This window comes from Sceloporus occidentalis, unplaced genomic scaffold (genome assembly GCF_023333645.1).
Source record: "Sceloporus occidentalis isolate IW3139 unplaced genomic scaffold, rSceOcc1.0.p SCAF_13, whole genome shotgun sequence".
In the NCBI taxonomy this organism is placed as follows: Eukaryota; Metazoa; Chordata; class Lepidosauria; order Squamata; family Phrynosomatidae; genus Sceloporus; species Sceloporus occidentalis.
The window spans coordinates 13,697,146-13,716,961 of record NW_028316993.1 but is presented as its reverse complement, the minus strand read 5'-3'; the positions used below and the strand labels follow the sequence as shown (position 1 = coordinate 13,716,961).

Sequence of the window (19,816 nt, the reverse complement as noted above, 5' to 3'; positions counted from 1 at the left end):
AGGCAGTGGCACGTCGGGCTGGATTGGCGAATGGAAAAACACAGCAGATGAAAAGCAGGTGGGGGGCACCGTCCTTTGCACGAATCCTGGATCAGGTCTGGAGCCGAGCGGTTGGTTATCTCGGTCGCATAGTAACTCACACGCCTTGGGCCATCCAGGACTCCTGGTATTCGTTCTCAGCTCAGGTTGCCAGAACAAAATTGCAATAAAGCAAAAAAAAGGGCATTCCAGAGCAGTGGATTTCTTGGAAGCTCTGGAAATAACAAATGTGGGGATGGTGTGTCATTGGCAGCTGGATGGCTTTCCATTGGACCCCATGGAATTTGTCCTTTCAAATTCTGATCATGGGGAAACCTGGTTTGCTTCAGAGACTGCCTTATTCTGGCGGAGGGATGGACAGACACCGGGGACCAATTTTCTCCTTTCCAATCCTTCCATCTTTCCAGGTTTGCCCCCCTGATATTGCTCCGAAATATTCCTCCCTTTATGGGAATCCTTCCCAAAATGGTACCTAGAAGTGTACAGTACCTTGGATCAAACACTGATCAGAACTACTGATCAGGCAGCTACGAAAGAACTAGAAAGGGTCCTCAAGAGCAAAGATATACAACTGAGCACAGACGTTAGAACCGTACAAGCCATTGTATTCCCCATTTCCATGTATGGATGCAAGAGTTGGACAGTTCAGAAAATGAACAAAAAGAGAATAAATTCATTGGAGATGTGGTGCTGGAGAAGAGTGCAGAGGATCCTGTGGAGAGCAGAAAGAACAAATGGATGGGTCCTAGAACAGATCATACCTGAAATTTCCCTGGAGCCAAAGAGGACTTTGTGTACTGATATTCCAGGCTATGTCTCTGCAAGCTAAGATACTTTGGACATGTCATGAAATGACACGATGCTTCGGAAAAGATGGCAATGCTTGGCAAAGTGGCAAGGAGCAGAAAAAGAGGAAAGCAGGTTGATTGATTCCATCCACGAAGCCACGGCTGCCCTGACAATTTGCCACAACCAGGGTCAAACTGCATTAATTCTGCATTAAAGCAATGTCAAACTGCATTCATTCTGCAGTGCAGATGCAGCCAGGGATTGTCAGGGGCCTCTGATCAATAGGGTCGCCATTACTCACAGCTGGATTTGATGTCGAACAACAACAAATGCGCCTTGTGCGCTGCAGTCAGAGACACTCCCTCCCTTTGGAGCAATTGCATAAGGTCCAAAAATGTCATATGCTCCCCTCCCCACCCCAGATTGTCCCCCTGCAAGCCCTTTTGGGTGTTCCTGCCTCCATCTTTTCCCTCCTCCGTCCCCCAAGTGAGGAGACAAGGCCCTCTTATGTGCCAGTCCATCTCATGTGATCCTTCTTTTCTTTTCCAGCCTTTTATTCCTCCTCCTCTCAGCAACATCTCCTTCTTTTCTTCCTTTCAAGTTTCTGGGGCGCCTCCAGGCCAGGAGGAAAGAAGAGAGAGATCCTTTCAGAATGGAACAGATCTGTGGAGCGGGAGAGAATGCGGCAGACATGAAAAAGTGTGGGTGATCCACAAGGTTGTTGTTGCGTGCCTTCAGGGTTTTTTGCAACTTGTGGCGACCCTAAAGCATGCCTATTATAGGGTTTCTTGGCAAGATTTGTTCTGAGGGGGCTTGCCCTTGCCATCTTCTGAGGCCGAGAAAGTGTGGTTTGAGCATTGGACTTCAACTCTGGGGACCAGGCTTCAAATCCCTGCTCAGCCATGGAAACCCCATGGGTGGCCTTGGGTGAGTCACACACTCTCAGCTCCAGAAAACCCCTGGAGTGATAGGTTGACCTTAGGGTCACTGTAAATCGGAAAGACCTTGAAGGCCCGTAAAAGGCCTAAAACTGTACTATATTTCTAAATGTTCACCTGAAGTTTGACGTGACGGCAATGCTAGAAATCTGGGGGAAATTTTCGTGGGAGGGTACAATTCTTAATAGGGACAAAAATGCCTTCATTGTGCCCATCCTATCTTTCTATCCTGGCCAGAAAAACCAAAAACAAAAGAGGGTCAGGGTCTGGGTGAGTGAGAGCCTTGGCTTGGCTGCTGGGCTTGCAGCTCCTTTTCCTCCTCCATCCATCTCTCCATCCCTCCATCCTCCATCCTTCCATTGCTGCATCCATCTATCCTTGCATCTCTCTGTCCTCCCATCCTTGCACCCCTCCATTCTTCCATCCCTGCATATCTCCATCCTTCCATTGCTGCATCCTCCATCCCTAGTCCATCCTTCCATCCTCCTTCCCTCCATCCCTACATCTTTCCATCCCTGCATATCTCTATCCTTCCATCCCTCCATCCTCCATCCTTCCATTGCTGCATCCATCTATCCTTGCACCCCTCCATCCTTCCATCCCTGCATATCTCCATCCTTCCATTGCTGCATCCTCCATCCTTAGTCCATCCTTCCATCCTCCTTCCCTCCATCCCTACATCTTTCCATCCCTGCATATCTCTATCCTTCCATCCCTGCATCCTCCATCCCTCCATCCTTCCATCCTCCATTCCTGCATCCCTGCATAGCTCCATCCTCCCTCCCTCCTTCTTCCCTCCATCCTTCCCTCCTTCCTTGGCGTCACGGGTGACGCTGCCCTCCTCCTCCTCCTCCTGCTTCTCTTGCTGCTGCTGCTGCTGTTCTGGCCAGGGCTGGGTGGCTGGAAGGGAAGAAGGCAGCTCCCCTGGAGGCCCTGGATCTCCCTCCGCAGGAGCCCAGCCCGGTGAGTGGCCCTGCCAGGCTGCCCTCCCTTGCCTTGCAATCCCAGGAAAAGAAAAGGAAGGAAGGAAGGAAGGAAGGAAGGAAGGAAGGAAGGAAGGAAGGAAGGAAGGACACCCCCTTCCTCTGCCCCTCTCCCCCTTCCTCTGCCCCTCTCCCCCTTCCAAGGGCCAAAGGACACCCCCCCCCCAAAGAAATCAGTGCATGTGTATATATAGTTGTATATGGGTCTACCTATACTGGTATATGTATGTCCAGATCTGCGTCTATTGTGGTATATGTGCATGTGTGCTTTCCCTTCATATGTCTGTATGTGTATGTGGAGGTGTATAGGCCTATTGATATAGGTACAGGTATCTTTTTCTTTCCCTATGTATATGCCTAGACAGATAGGCATCTTGTCTTTTCCTTCTTATGTGTATATGTCTATGTGTATGTGTCTATATATATGTATATGTATCTTTTCATTCCCCAGGTATATGTATAGAGAGACATGTGTCTTTTCCTCCTTTCCCTCCGTATACGTATATGTTTACCTATACATATATGAAGGGAAAGAAAATATACATATACATAGGAAAAGAAAATATGTATATACACATATATACACATATACATATATGAAGGAAAAGAAGGAAAAGACACATATCCTTTTCCTTCATATATGGATACGTATATATGTGTATGTGTCTACAGTACATATGTGTGTGTGTATTTTTGTTTTCCTTCATATACATACATGTCTTTATGTATGTGTGTATGTATGTATATGTATATATGTATATTTTTTCCTTCATACATACATTAATATGTATATATGTGTGTGTATACACACAAACATATATGTAAATGCATATGTATACCTGTATATTTTCTTTTCTTTCATATATACTGTATGTATGTATATATATATATATATATATATGGGTGAAGAGGGAGTGAGGAATAGCTTCCCTGCTCTGGGCAGATTGGGACTGCAACTCCCAGCATCCCTAGTAGCCCAGTTAAGGGATGCTGGGAGTTGGAGTCCAGCAACATTTGGAGAGTCATATAGGAGAGTCTGAGATGTGGCACATGTGTGCATAGGAGAGCCTGAGATGTGGCAAAAAGGACGGTGTTACACCTGGAAAAAAGAAACCTAGGAATTTCTTTGTCTTTCATCTTGGTTAACTTTTGCCAGAAGTCATTCCTTTCAATAGGGTTCACCATTATCCATGGTTTTATGTTTCCATGGTAGCCCCTGTGGATACAGGAATCATACCATGTTTTAGCCAGTTTTAATTTGTCTTCTTTAACTTGATGAGTTATTTTTAGCTTTATAAAACAATTTTATTTTTGTGTTGTTCTTTGGTGCCATCAGTTAGTTTCCAACATATTTTTTACATTGTTTAAATGTGTTGGTTTTCTTGTATGCCACCCTGAGATCTTTAGGTGGAGGGCAGAATACCAGTATTTAAGTTCAGTTCCTCTCTTTCTGTTTTCCACAGCCAGGAGGGCACACTGATGTTTGCCATGTGCCAGCCAGAGCTACCACTCAATGCGCTCTTCAGTGAAGTGAAGGGGAACGCACAGCTTGATGCGGCCTACCTTGGCGGAAGGGACAGGAACCTCAACTTCATGGGCGAGGAGCCCTACGACAGCAATGAAAACTGGAACCAACACACACCAGGGACCTTGATGCACATGGAAATGGGGCAGCTCAGGGACAGTGCGCCGGTTGCATCTGATAATCGAATAGACCTAATGTGTAAGCAGAAAGCAAGCGGTACTCCAAGGAATGTCCATCAGGACCTGAAATCTGACAGCATGTTTCTTGCCTCTGAAGAGGAAGAAGAGGAGGAGGAGGAAGAAGAGGAAGATGGAGAGGGGGAGGAGGAAGAAGTAGAAGAAGAAGAGAACATCCGTCGATCTCCAGAGGGAGCTGAGGTCACAATTCTGGAGCAAGAGAAGACCACCACCAAGGAGAGAATCAAAGGAAGCAGGAAGCTAGCCAGCTCCCCCTTGGAAGACAACGGTTACGCCAGCAGTTCCCTGAGCATCGATAGCCCTGACAGTGGAGGTACCAGCACTTGGCAGATACCCACCATTGGCACTGAAGAGAGGAAGGGCTGTGAGGCTGAGCCAGAGGACTTGTCTCCTAGTTCTGAGACCCTCTTCCCAGCACTGGCGGAAGCTTTCCAGAGCCTCCAGGAGAAGAAGAAGTTGAAGGAGCAGGAGAAGCAGAAGCACCGGGTCCACTTGGTGATGTACCGCCGCCTGGCGCTCCTCCGCTGGATCCGCAGCCTCCAGCAGAAGGTGGTTGACCAGCAGAACCGGTTGCAGGAGAGCTTTGACACCATTTTGGACAACCGCAAAGAACTCATTCGGTGTGTCCAGCAAGGCATGGCATACACCAAGAGCCCAGTCCAGGCAGAGTTGTGAAGGACCTACCTGCCCTCCATACCCACATACCCACACAGAGTCATTGTGCCATCCTTAACTTTGTCATTCACGCAAGGGACTTACGCAGTTCCATATCTACCCGCAAATCTTGCATGAAAGCAATGTTAGCTGGTGGCTTCCATGTCAATGGCAGGGTGAACCCATCCTCAAGGTTTATTTCAGATTTTAAAGGAGGGATCCAGTGTCCAGAACCTATGTTGGCCATAGGGGCCTAGCTTTTATTCCAAGTTCTAGAGCTATCCAAGATGCTGAGGTTATTGGGGTAATAGGGTTCTGGTTTCACCCTACACTTTAGAGAAGTGGTACACAAACTTTGGTCCTCCAGGTGTTTTGGACACCAGCTCCCAGCATTCCTGATTGTTGGCCAAGGTGTCTGGGGCTTCCGGGAAAAACACCCAGAGAACCAAAGTTTGGGAATCATTCAGCTCCTTGGATTGCTCCTGGAATTAATTCTGTACTAGATTCACTGAAGCCCTGCAACGGAAGCCACTCAGCCGCCATGCGCCATGGGACACTTGCTTCTTTCCTTTTCAAACCATGTTTGATGTTCCTCCAAAGACATGTCAGAGTATTACCATTATTTGCAGGCACCTTCCTCCTAGTGAACAGCCTGTCTTATTTATGAGTAGATGTGACCTCTCTCAATAGCTCCAACTTTTCATTGTGGTGCATGGCTTCTGTGGATGAATGTTAAACCCAGTGCACTGTGAAAGAAATGGGGAGTGTATGTTCATGGAGGAAAACATCTCATGGGCATAGAGATACACCCGTGAAAGTTTTGGCCTCTGTGCTCTCAGAAGGGAGTTATATGCACATTGTGGACATTTTCAGAACGGCTACCAGCCTAAATGCTGTAGGGCCATTATTTGATAAAGGTATAGTGTAGCTATAGGGCTGGGCAGTGGCCAAAATGAGGGCAATTGTGTCCTTCCATGAAATTCTCCTTCAGTTCCAAAATTCCTACCATTGGAGTCCTTTCAAACTTTAGTTGAACATTTTAGAAATACAGTTTGGACATCCAAAGAAAAGAGGTAGACCAAGTGACCAAAGGAAGGAGGAGGCAGCCAATATCAGAGTTCTGGGTGTGATATATTTTCAATTCTCCCTCTCTACAATGCTAAAAGTTTGGGGGACTGGAAAGAAAGTTGCATGGTGGGGGGAGAGCCTGAATTCTTAAATAGGACCAATGTCCCAAATCTGCATCCATGATCTAGTCCATTGACCAAGGATTTTGTTCATTTGTATGTTGTTTCTGTCACTGCTGCTGTTTTTATGGGCTGCTGGGGAAAACAAAACTAAGCTTAGCATGAAAACTCCCATCCAACATACACATTTAAGTGCTTAAATCTTCTATCCACTGACCTCAGCTTGGTTTAAAGTTTTATTTGTTGCCAACAGAATTGTTGGTTGAACATTCACCATTTTTAGAATGTGTTTACTTGGGATTTCTTTTGCACAGCAAATACATATGGCTATATTGAAAGTGTATCTATAATTATATTATATTGTATTATGTGAATGTATATCTTTAGAAAATACATACGAATCCTGCAATCCACCAGATGTTGGTGAACCGTAGCTCTCAGCATCCCCAGCCAACGGAGCCAATGGTGAAGAATACTGGGAGCTACAGTCAAATGTTATCCAGAGGGCTGTATGATTTCCTCCAGTTTCATCAGGTTGAGAAGCATGGAGGTTAAAATGGCCAACCTCAAAAGAAGAGAAGGATTTTGATGCATATGATAAGTTGCCACTGTGTATTTTTTTTAACAGAATGAATTTATTACATATAATATATTTGTTTGGGGGGGTCTTGCAAAGCAGGATTGCAGTCCCAATGTATATCCAGATGGGGTGACCATGTGCCAATAACTGGAACAAGGCAAATGGTGTGAATGAGTGATAATGTCTTCTAGTCCTAAGATGTATCTGCATTGCACAATTAATGCAGTTTGACATTGCTTTAACTGCCATGGCTTTATCCTTTGGAATCCTGGGATTTTTAGTTTGTTGAGAAGTACCAGAATTCCATAGCACTGAGCCCTGGCAGTTAAAGTGGTGTCAAACTGCATTATTTCTGCAGTGCGGATGCAGCCTAAGACACCAAGAAGATGTCAGCCTAGTTCTTTGTAGGTGTGTATCAATCCAAACCTGTCATTCGAGGTGAACAAACTTAGAAGAATACAAAATGAAAACTCTCCTTTTGTTCCCTCCTGTAAGATATTGAAGGTAAGATCACTTGGAGGAGCCCTTTCCTTGAACTTTGTGATGTCCAAGATGCTGGAATACCGCTCCCATCATCCCAGCCAGAATGCGCATGTTGTCTAGGGATGATGGAAGTGTGTAGGCCACTGAGTTGATGAAGGGTCCTGCAAGAGATGCTCACATGTGCCATGATGTGGTTGATGTTATGCCAAAGGTTTACCTCTTGAGGTGGAAAGGGACAGAGTCTGTCCAAACAGTCTTACAAAGATAGAGGGGTCTCTGTTGACAGCGATTATGGTAGAAATCAGATACAATTCTACCGGCATGTCTAATACAACGTTACACAGATTAAATAGACGTTCCTTCTTAGAAGACTTTGGGAATGATAAAAGCTCAGAGGCAGAGATAGCCAAAGATCTCCAAGAGCTTTCTGTGTTCCTCCTGAAGCTACATTTCTGAAGACTCTTTCCTGGAAGCCATGAAACGGGTAAAAACTGATCGAAGTCTGTAGCGTGGTTCAAGCTTTCATGTATAACTGGGGATCATGTGCAATAAGCGTGCATGTGTCTAATGCTTGTCATTATTTTTGTTTTGTTTTAAGTAAGAATATTAATAAAACCACATGCCTGACCAGTCTTTGAAGTGGCCCTTTATTTCTAACTTAATTTTTAAAAATTTTAATTCAATGTAAACCATTCTCGTTGGAGGATACTGATTATTCCAAATGCTCAAAATAAATGAAATCAAATAAAATGAGGAAAATGTGATGCTTCTGATTGGGAAACACATCTTTTGATGTCACTGTGGATGCGCATAGTGCCTTGGGCACATCAGCAATGCCACATGGCACCTCTCTTCTCCAGACCCTTGACTCCAAAAATATCCCTGGGATCTTATTTATTCATTCATTTTGAAGAAGAAAACCATTTCAGGGAAGGCTGTACTCTATTGCCCTATCTCTTTAACTTTTAGGCTGAACACAACATACGAAAAGCAGAAATACTGTATAAACACATGTATAAGTCTGGAAATTTTAGTCAAAACATTGACTCGAAAAACCGGAGTTGACTTATCCATGTTCAAAAATAGTATAAATTCCAAATATCAAACCTTGATTTTCCATTTTATATAAGGGACACCATTTTGCTATGCCATTGTATTTAATGGGACTTGAGCATCCATGGATTTTGTAATCCACGGGGGATCCTGGAACCAAACCCCAGCGGAAAACAAGGCCCCACTGTATACTGTTGTATTTTACTCTTTGTATGCCACTTCGATCCTGGTGGTATATAAGTAAAAATTTATTATTATTATTATTATTAAAACCTGCCCTCAACTTATACATGAGGTCGACTTATAGTTGAGCATATATGGTAGATTTGGAAGAAGGAGGAGTGAAAACTGGAGGAAGGAACACCAAGAATCCAAGGTATGCAGAGGTTCCTATTGCTGCAACTCAAGCACAACTCCTGGAGGAATCAATTCGCACCTTCAAAGACAGGAACTCAAGGGACGCATGTGCATGTGCGAATCGGTTCTTAAAGGAAAGTTCAGCACAATACACACAGGCAGGTGTTGAAGAAAGGTCTCGAGTGAGGATTGTGGCACTCCAAGTGATCCGATTCTTCAGGTTCTCTGATCCTCTCTTGCCCTCCGGTTGTTGCTTAACAAGGAGAGAAGGCCAGCTTAGCCGAGGCAGCTATAAACATCTGAGCTGCGACTTAAAGGTGACTCTGCCGGAGGCTTTGTGGAGATTAAGTTGACTATTCAAACAGTCTTTTTGCTCCTTCCTTCACCTTGTTTTCCTTTCTCCTCCTCCTCCTGTTCACTTGGTTGCAATTCAAGGAAGCTGAAACCAAATGCACAATTCTTCCTTCGGAATTTGCCAAGCAACTTCTCCAGGATCGAAGTTCTTTTAAGGAAAGAGAAGAGAGATGTTCTGACGGTGTTGACTGTGCTCTGGAAGGAATGGGTTTTTTGGACCTCATCCCCACTTACAAATGAACCACTTTGCGATCCGAATCAATGGATCGGATCGGCGGCAGAGCTTGGTTCACACTGCATTTGCACCAATTGTATTTTCTGGCTGCAAAATAAAATAAAATAACCTACTTGTGGTTCAATTGACGAATGGATAGATTCAAAATGGACCCGCTCCAGCCGGCCGAAGGGCAAATTTAAACCGATTCTGATCCGCATCTGGTTCACACTTGCACAGAATCCATTTATCCAAAGAGATGCAGGGGAAAAAATCAGCGTCAAAAAGATGCGTGTTAAATGGGTCTAGCGCATGGCCCCCCTCTACGAATTGCTTCAGTGATTCAACTCAAGTGTGAACCAGGGTTATTTAAACTGGTTCAAACCAATTTGTGTTCCGGTTTAAAAGGTTGTGGGAATGAGGCCTTGGAATGGGTGCATCTACACTGTAGAAATAATACAGTTTGACACCACTGTAAGAGCCATAGGTTCATCCAATGGAGCCCTGGAATTTGTGGTTTTGCAAGGTCTTTAGCTTTCTCTGCCAAAAAGTGCTGGTAACCTCACGAAAAGTACAAATCCCAGGATTGTGAACCATGGCAGTTAAGGCTGGTTTGAGTCCCTGTAATGGGGGGAAAGCAGCAGATGCATGAATCGATAATAAGAATATAAATAAAAATACTACTACTGTTCCCTTGTTACAAAAATAAAAATAAAAGGCAATTGATTTGTAGCTACTTAATGTTCTTGAGATTCATTCCCAAGGTCTTTCTCAAAGGCATGATCCATCTGGGAGCCCTTCGTTCTGTCTGAACCGGGTTTCCTTGTCATATTTACAGACCCGGTTTGTGAGTCAATTTGGTTAGCGAGGTTTATTTGGCTGTTTATTGCTCTTGGTGCGGTCGGGAGCCTCTTGGATTCAGTTACTGCAAAAGCCCGGAGCTCCTGCCGAATTTGATTTCTCCTCGAGGAAAAGGACTGGGGTTTCTCTGTTTGCTTTGGTCAAGTACTCAACACACAAGATACTCATTTCCAAAGCAAATATTGTGAGAGAAGTCTGGTTATTTTCCCAAGCAACTGAAGAATAACTCTGCAACTGCGGTATCAAAGCCGGGGCTGCCCATTTAAGCGCTTGGCTTCCTTCCATAAATAAGACTGAAAGCCTGTCTGTTCTTGCCTAGAGTATTGTTTTAAGGAGACTATTTCTCATCTCAAAAGGAAACCACTCTAGAGATATCCATGGGTTTCAGACATGTTCATCGGGTGACTTCTGGTGACTACAGTGGCTTATAAATGAATATATCGCTTTGTGGACTGCATGCCCTCCACCATTTCAAAAATGAGGACTGAAACACATGCGGCGAAGCGATATCGGAGCTAAGAGAAGCTGCAGCAGTTTGCTTTTGCCTCGACCCACTGGTAAGGGCAAAGATTTAATCCTCGCTTCTCCTCTCTTCCCATTTGTTGAGTTGATTTGGTGCAAACTACTTTTGTCCTATGCACTCATTCTGCGGCAAATGAAGTAAACTAAGTGCAAATGGGAGCAGGGGTGCATCCGCACTTCAGAAATAAAGCTGTTTGGCACTACTTTTAACTGCCATAACTCAATGCTATGCAATTGCAGGATTTGTAGCTTTGTGAGATATTTACATCAATACATTAAAACATGGTTATTGAACAAGTCTCCAGACCAGTTCAAAAAATACACACACAAAAACAAACCCATGCATGGTTAAAACTTACATTAAAAGAAATTTCTATACAATTTAAAATATTTGGATCTGATGATGCCCCTCTTGTAATTTGCACAATGGTCTATACAAGGCCCTTTTTGGCTTCTTGCATCCGTAGAATAGCGGCTTTCACTGCAAACAAGGCAATCCTAAGAGTTGTAAAAGGCTCTACTCCTCGCAATAGCAGAGACGGCTTGCGTGCCTCGCATATACAGAGCCTATTAAGACATTTGTGAGATATTTTGCTTTCCTTTTTGGAGAGCTCTGGTGCCGCAACAAACTACAATTCCCGCAATTCCATAACACTGAGCCATGCCAGTTAAAGTGGTGTCAACCTGGATTATTTCTGCAGTGTGGATGCAGCCAAAGAGACTTGTCGTAGCTTAAAGCAGCCAGACTGAAAACCCCATCATCCCCAGCACTGACCAGCGTAGCCAAATGTTCGCTTTAGATATTTTGTAAGCTCTTCTTCTTTTTCCTCCATCATCTTCATCATCACCATCCTAAGCGTGAAGATCCTGCCCTTTGCGCTGTTATCCCCTGCTCCACCAATTTGGGGATGCCTTTTCCAAAGTCATTTCTTGTCCTTTGTCCCTTTTCTTGGCAGCCTTTCATAGGCAGAAATCCGAAGTGTGTAACTAGGCCCCGATATCTGATGGTAACACAGCCTGAGCCTGCCTTCTTTAATGATTCTCTTTGAAATGGCGTCACGTGCTCTGAAAAGACCCTTCGGGGAAGAATATTAAGCAAGAGCAACTCAGCTGGAAATGCAGATTGTGAGTAGGGTGTGTGTGTGTGTGTGTATTTCATTTATATTCGGACGATAGAAGAACCTTTTTAAAAAACTAGCCTCTTTCACTATGAGGTTCCCCAAAACACACACACCAAGAAGTAAAGAGCTGCTTCCGTCTCAGAGTCTGGGGTTAACATCTTAGTCCCAAATTCCTAATGAAATCTTTGGTTCTTATCCCTCTTTTCCTCTCTCCTTTTCCATTGCTGGACTGGCCCTTAACTGTATCCAGTTTAAATGAATGCTGAACCGTCTCGGGCCACCAGTTTTCTATGGAAAGATGTGACATTGAAGGAAGGCTGGGTTGTCCAATATTTATTTTTCATTGATCTGTCGGCTTTCCTCTGTGTCCTGCAGGTGTACAGCAACCAAAAACTAGACCCAAACAGAGGTGCCCATTTCTCTGAAGATGCCAGCCACAGATGCCAGTGAAACGTCAGGAATAAACTCTTCTAGAACATGGCCACATAGTCCGAAAACCCCACAAAAAACTATAGAGGTGCCAATGTTCGGTATTGTCTGAAGCGCTTGACCTCAATAGTAGCTCACAGCAGAGCGCAGAGGCACAACCCAGTATGCAGATTGCCCATGATGTCCTGCTCTGTTATGATGATTTTAATGTTTTAATGGCTAATGTTTAATGATTTTAATTGTATTTCCAGTTTTGTTGGATTATAATTATGTGGATTATTTTATGAAGGAGGGGGGTAATGGGATGTATTTCTATTATGTTGCATGTTTATTATTGTACACCGCCTCGATCCTTGGAAGAAGCAGGATGAAAATACACTTGTATTTTTATTAGTTATTATTTTATTATGCAGTATTTGGCACTAAAGCACTGGCCAACCTGAAATAAGGCAGAGACACAGTCGACTTCTTCCAAAGTCCTTGGAGGCTTTTATCTCCCCGTTGCAAAATATGTACAAAGTATTTCCAACAGATGCTCTGATGTGAAGTCAAAGGCTTTCATGGCCAGCAGCCATAGTTTTTTGTGGGTTTTTCAGGCTATGTGGCCATGTTCTGCAAGAGTTTATTCCTGCCGTTTTGCCAGCATCTGGAAAGTTTGCAAGTTCTCTGAAGATGGATTTGACCACTTCTTAAAGGGACATTTTACCCCACATTTTATCTACAGACCACACTGACTATAGGAGTTCATAAAAGCTCTGAATGTGAGAGAAGAAGTTTGGGGGGAAAGGGGCAAGAAGCACAGAATATCCTGCAGACATCAGGCACGAAAGAATGAACCTTGATGGCATTTGCAAGAAATGCAAAACGCACCTTAAATAAAACCTGGGGAGGGAGGTAAAGTTTTTAAAGACAATCCACCCACCCACACAAAAAGAAGACAAAACAGAACGAAGGGAAGCCCAGCCAGAGTCTGTTTGGTGTTGATACTGTGCAGAATTATGTCCCATTGCTGCTACTCATAGCCAGAGGGGAAGCAAGTCACTCCCAGTGGAGAGGGAACCCAAGCTGGGGTGAGCAGTGTTGCGCTTTTGGATTGATAACCCAACTCGAAAGGGGGGAAAAGGGGGTGGGTGAGGACTTCCTTCAGGCCAAAAAGCCTGTATTTATCCTGGCGATAGCAGGCAAGCTTGCGCCTCCGGCCTTTGGAGCAGAGAGACCAGCTTAACCTACCCACCCCACATGCTTCATTTATCAGGCAGCTGCATGGAGTTGGAGGGGGATCCCAAAAGGTACAAGCAGCCTGAAAATCAGACTGTTGGTGGAAGGTGGAATCACTCCATTTTTGACATGTTGGTTGTTTCTTTCCTGCATGCATCAGAGTTTTTCGCACTTTGCTGGGCATAGCATTAAGTACCGCGGACATGGATGAGCATGGTACTAAGCACTGTGGCATAGAGATGGCATCAGTGGATAATAATCATTGGCCAGATGCAAGACTGGATGGGCCTAAGTGCTGTGCAGAAGGGGGCCCTTTAAGCAGGTGTTACTTGGCCTGTTTTGATGTTGTTGTTGTTGTGTACCTCTGAGTCATTTTTGACTTACTGCAACCCTACAGCAAACCTATCATAGGGATTTCTTGGCAGGTTTCTTTGGAGGGGGTTTACCATTGCTGTCCTCTAAAGCTGAGAGAGCGTGACTTAAGGTCACCCAGTGGGTTTTTGTTCTTGACTGGGGATGCAAAGCTTGGTCTCCAGAGTCTTATTCCAGTACTCAAACCATTACATCAACTTGGGCTACACTTGCAAAAATCCTCTTTTCTGGACAACGGATAAAGGTGAAAGATTGCTGTTAGTTGCATCTGATACAGCACTGGCTTGCAAATCCTGTGCCGGTGGGGCAACGAATCCAGTCCAAGTTTTTTAAAAGGGTTTTCAAAGTTGCTGAATCTATGGATGGGGGGAATGATAGGGTTTAGCACTTTGGACAGTTCCTTTAAAACCTGGAGTGGGTTCACTGGCCCATTGGCAATGGAAACCTTGGGTTGTTCTTGTAGGTTTTAATAGATTTTTATGGACAGGTGTGAAGTATTGTTCTGCTATGCAAACATCTGGGTTTCAGTGCTTTTCCTCTTGGCAGTGACTCACTTTATTTGCTCAGCTGTTTCCTGGCTACCAGTCGGTTACACCATCCTTATTTGAAGTTATAGGGAAGCGGCTAGGTGCCATCTATAATGCGTGGCACATGCACTTGTTGGCATTACCTTCGTGGCTGTGTTTGTATATTAACTTAAAACTATGGTTTATGTTTGTTTAGTTTGCCGATTTAACCCTGAATTGTCCTGTAATCACAGAAGCAAATCATAGTGGTCTCATTCAAAGATATCACCATGTTATTCTGTAGAATCAGCATGTAGAGAGATCTTGTAGCACCTTTGAGACTAACAAAGAAAGAAATTGGCTGCATGAGCTTTCCTAGACTTCAGTCCACTTCTTCAGATGCATTTGGTAAACCATAGTTTGTCTGCCTCCTTTTCTAGTCTGTTTCCCTCATTCCCCTTTATGTGTTCCTATATTAGGATAGGCGGCTGGGGAAACAAACCAAGGAAAAGTCATAGTCCTGGGCTCCAACATCACACGGCTATACAAACCAGAATTTGTAAGACAACCAACCGTGGTTTTTTAGTCATAGCTGGCTAACAGCTTATTACTTGTTTGCGGGATCAGATTTGGACACAACAAGAAGCTAGAATTCAACAAACCAAGAATAGCAAATCAAGGCGGAATTCTCACCAGAAGTCCAAAGTCATACTTTGGACACTTCATACAATGGTCTGTCTCATCAGGAAAGTTGACAATGATGGGGAAAGTGGGAAAATGCAGTAGGAAAAGAGGTGGGCTTTATTACTGATGGATTGTATATGGATCATAAATGACTGTCTGGATTACACTTGGGTCCATCTCCAAAATATCTCATTATGTATATGCAAATATTCCAAAACCTGGAGGAAAAAATCCCAAACACTTCTGGTGCCCAAGCATTTTGGATAAGGGAGACTCAACCTGTATAAAAATAGTTTGCATTCAGTTAACTTGTGGGGGAGAAAGAGGGGACAGAAACCTGTCCTTCCCAGTAGGCTGAAGCAAAAGCAAACTGCTGCAGACTTTCTTAACTTATCTACATTTCCACATCCATAGCTTTTCCCCATCTTGGCCACACTCTGATATTGCCAAATTAGAGCTAAACTTATAGAATCAATGGAATGTAAAAATGTTGACTGACAAGTACTCATTGAGTTTATTCTCCTTGTGACAAATAGTTGGATGTAGGCCTTATAGTCCAACAACCTTTGGATGGCTGTACATTTCCCAGTGATAAGATATGTGTGTCCCAGTTCTCGTCCGTGAAATGTTGGAGGGTATGGTCACATTTTTCACCTGATCGCTGACACAAACACACACATATATACACACTGATCCTTAAGGCCTCCTCTCTTGCTCAAGGAAGGCCATTCCTCAGCTCCCACCTTGGGATGCGTCGGAGCATGTCCAGCCCAGCCAAAGGTGGGAATTTTTGTGAGCACTGCTTTTGGATGAAAGTGAGCCTTTAGGGTACAGCGTCGTTCCCAAATTACCCTGTTGATGGATTTCTCCCCAAAGCAATTGACGGGGAAACAAAGCCATTGAAAGATGAAAATGCCAATGCAGGTTGACTGCTGTCAAGGTGAGAGAAAGAGGGGGAGGCCAAGAAAAATGTTGCATTCACATTAGGAATCCGGACTACAATTTCCAAAACTTCCAGCCTACACAGCCAATGTGGCAGTGGATTCTGGGAGCTGTAGTCCAAAGAACTAACTTCAGCAAGCTGTGCCTCGTGGGCGGATGAGTTGGCCAAGCAAGGCCCATGGAAAGCGGATGGATACTAAGCCCACATGACAATCTGGAGAGCAGCGGGCCCCTTCTTTGCTGCGTCTGGTGGTCCTTAGCTCTCCTTGCAACTAATACCTGTGAAAATGGAGGCTTAGCTGAGCCCTGGTTCTTAATCTTCACGCTCCGTGGCATAAGACAAAAGGCCCAGCTCTTCAATGGAGTCCTTCGAATAAACCGTAAACCTCATCAAATCCAGTCGGCCAATGCAAAAATCACGTGGAACAGAAGGCTGGCCCTTAAGCTTCCCCTTCTTTTCTTTAATGCCAGGCGAACAAGTTTTCACAAGAGAGTGTTTATCCGCACAATTTGCAGGGACCCATCCAATCTCTAATCCCAACAGGCGTGAAAATGATCCGCCGGGCCCAAAGCAGGTGTATTGTTCCTCCTCCGAGTGGTTTTTCTTGGGGGAGCCAAAGGAGGAGGAAAGGGGGAGTAACACTCTTGAGAACAGGGCAGCTGCAAGCTGAAAGCATCTCCAGCCCTGACCTCAAAGGTGGCTTCCATCCTTTTGCTTTTCTGTTATTTCTGGGTCCACCCCTCCTGCTTCGCCATTCACTTGATGCATGTATTTCTTTCTCTCCAAAGGCAGCAAAAGGGGTTACAAGGTTTTTAAGGGGAGGGAAGCAAAACGCCGGACAATAAGACAGGACAGCAACAACAAAAAAGAGAGGAGAATTTGGAATTGGCTACTTAATCCATAAATGCATGATAATGCAGTGGATCCTGGGGCTAGGAGAACCGAAGCCCCCTTAAGCTAGGCTCCCGAAAAGACTGGAAGCTTAGTGGGATGGGATTCGTTTTTTGCCCTCTGGCATGTTAGGACTTGAGGAGGTCAGGAGGGACCTTCCTGGAAAAGGAGGATAAGAGCAGGTTGTTGTGTTGGGAGAAAATCTGATGGATCCCATTCCCTTTCTGCCTTGCTTTCATTATACCCACAGAGAGAGGAACACACTTTGCATGCGTCAAATGGAGAGCACAACACCTTTTTATCCGAAATGCATGGTTTACTATACTTCCACCTGTGGTTTTCAAAACTAGAAATGGGATGGGAAGGGGTTGAATCAGAGAGTTAGTGTTAAATCTGCCCTGGGTTGTAGTGCGAAATTTAAAGGAACTGTCCAAAGGTTTGAAGCTGGTTTAGAGTGTCTGTGTGTGTGTGTGTGTGTGTGTGCGTGCATGTGTTACGTTTTAACACCAAGATTGTTTGTCGTCCGGTTGAGAGTTCTGGGATGCTGCTAAACACATTAGCCACTTCATCTATTTGTCTGCACCCAAAAAACTCTGGACAGTTTGTGACTCCAGGCTATAACACTGAAGCAGTAAGGCAGAAGGACACGAGGTGGATGTGTGAAAGCGTTCTTGCTTAATTTGAGAAAGATGGATGGTGCTGTGCTGCTACAAGGGAAGAAGACATCTCTTTCCTATTGTGGGGGATTGGTAGCACAGTTTATGTTTCTATAACCCATTCAGGCACCCTTGGAGAACCTGAGACTCCTGGACATGAAAGACCTCCATGTCCAATGCTATGGAATGCTAGGATTTGTAGTTTGGTGGGATATTTACCCATGGATAAGTCAACTCTGTTTATTGGGGTCAATTTTTAGGCTAAAATTTCTAGACTTATTCATGAGTATATACAGGATTTGGTTTAATCTGAAGTGCACATAGGTCCACATATGAAGATGTGAAGTCCTCAACTGAATCGGAGCCCAGGTCTTTTTTTTGACTTCATCAGTTGAACTCTTTCAAAGCTTCTGCCAGATAAGGAAATGGGGGACATATGTGACCAACTATAACAGGATTGCCCTTGAGAAATGGAGAGTCCGAAAGAAGCGATAAGAGCTGTTCGACTCCAGCTGATAAAAATAGCCTGGTTGGGTGATCAGGGCTTCTTTTGGCTGATATCTGCACACTCCATGCCCAAATGCAAACGGCTGCTCCGCGAAGGCAATTGCTTTGCAAAGCTTGCTTAACGCCATCTCTGTTTTCGAATCCCCTTTCTTAGGCCATCCATCAGCTCTTTCCATCAGGCCCTCCAGCCATTTTCGGAGCCCTACCAGGCCCTACTGGCTGTTTGTTTTCAGAAGTGTGCAAGGGTGTTCTCAATGTGAGCAAGTGACCAGGCCATCTTAATCCTCCTCCTTTTAATTGATTCGACCCAAACTCTTTTCTACCCGCAGGCCATGGGAATGAAGAGGGGGCAGAAGAAAAAAGGAGAGACCCCCACTCTGTATAGATTAGCACCCTTTGCTTAACAAATCTGCCAGGTTTGCCTCCTTCCCCCTCTTTCTGCAATGCATAGAAGTAACACTAATCTCATTAAAGCAGAGAAAGGAAACCTTCGGAGTTTATTAATAATGGGAACGGACAAGAGGGAAAGCCAACATTTCAGTGTGTCTTTCTTTTCGGGTCTGTTTTCAGATCTGAAAAGCGACGAGAGAGAAATAACAAGGGCTTGCGATGGGTCACGGATTTTGCTCGGAGGAAAGCAAAACCTGGGTTGGGTAAAAGGTAGAAAATGGATTGGTTTGGATGGATGGTCCTCTTTCTCTGAAGATGCCCTCCACAGATGCTGGCGAAACGTCAGGAAGAAACTCTTCTAGAACATGGCCGCATAGCCTGAAAAACCCACAAAAAATTACGGAGGCCGGCCATGAAAGACTTCGACTTCACATTGGTCCTCTTTCTCTCCAAAAGGCCAGTTAGAAGGAATGATAATGGAGGGAAATCCAAGCGACCGTACAGAAATGTAGGTTTAAATGGCACAACCAGATCTTGGCCATTAAATATCCTTTTTAAAATAAAACAATCCTTGTGATGACACACAATTTAGAAAGTAAGAAAACTGGTGAGTGGTGTGAAGATGACCAAGGCGGGTTGTGTTATCTTCTTTTCCCATTTCTATCCAATACAGAAAGAAGGCAAGACCTTTTTGTTTTTGTTGTACAACAAAGCAGAAAAACAAGGGGAGACTGCTAGACTGAAGCATTCGTTCTTATTTTGAAATTGATTCGAGGAATAAATAAAGGGAGGAGACGTTGGCGAAGGTCTTTGTCGCACGGCTGCAAAATCGATGGATTAAAAAAAGCCGCGAGAGTTTGCCACGCAATCTAGCGAGAGAAGCGCTTTATGATGGATCATTCCAATTTCGTGCGAGTTTCCTGCAGGCTTCAAACTCTGGGAAGTCCTGGGCTTTTTCTTCCCCCTCCTTTCCAAAAGTTATTCTGCATAAAGTGTTGGGCGCTGAGCTGTATTTGAAAGAGAGAGGGTCCTTGATTTATTCCCTGACATCAAAGTGTGGGCAACTTTGGATACACAGGCTTCAGCTGAGTGATTCATAATCCTTCCGCATCCAACCTCCGCCTTCTGCGTGGGGCTTGGAAAAGCGAAGCCTTTTGCAAGGAAAGCTTACAGCTGGGGATCCAGGGGCATATTTCCACAAAGAGCCATCTTTCTCTCTCTCTCTCTCTCTCTCTCTCAGGCATACACTACACACATCACTGCCTTTTTACCCTGGATACCTGTTTCTTTTGCATGCAATTAATGACTGTGTTGGATTACAAACGCCGCACGTGCAACGCTTCCTCACAATCATAGTCCAGCC

The 19,816-nt window shown here is 44.5% G+C and overlaps 1 protein-coding gene across 1 annotated transcript; it reads left to right on the top strand.

Moving 5' to 3' along the window:
- The first annotated feature begins 2,649 nt into the window (after positions 1-2,649).
- LOC149305027 (UPF0500 protein C1orf216 homolog) lies at positions 2,650-8,114 on the top strand. The gene is made up of 2 exons (XM_089479047.1): positions 2,650-2,729; positions 4,213-8,114. Exon 2 carries the CDS (start codon positions 4,229-4,231, stop codon positions 5,144-5,146), a length of 918 nt encoding a protein of 305 aa, XP_089335173.1. The 5' UTR covers positions 2,650-2,729; positions 4,213-4,228; the 3' UTR covers positions 5,147-8,114.
- Positions 8,115-19,816: the final 11,702 nt, after the last annotated feature.

Bases quoted from the DNA above. Each gene is read 5' to 3' on its own strand.
- LOC149305027 (XM_089479047.1), top strand. From the start codon at position 4,229: ATGTTTGCCATGTGCCAGCCAGAGCTACCACTCAATGCGCTCTTCAGT.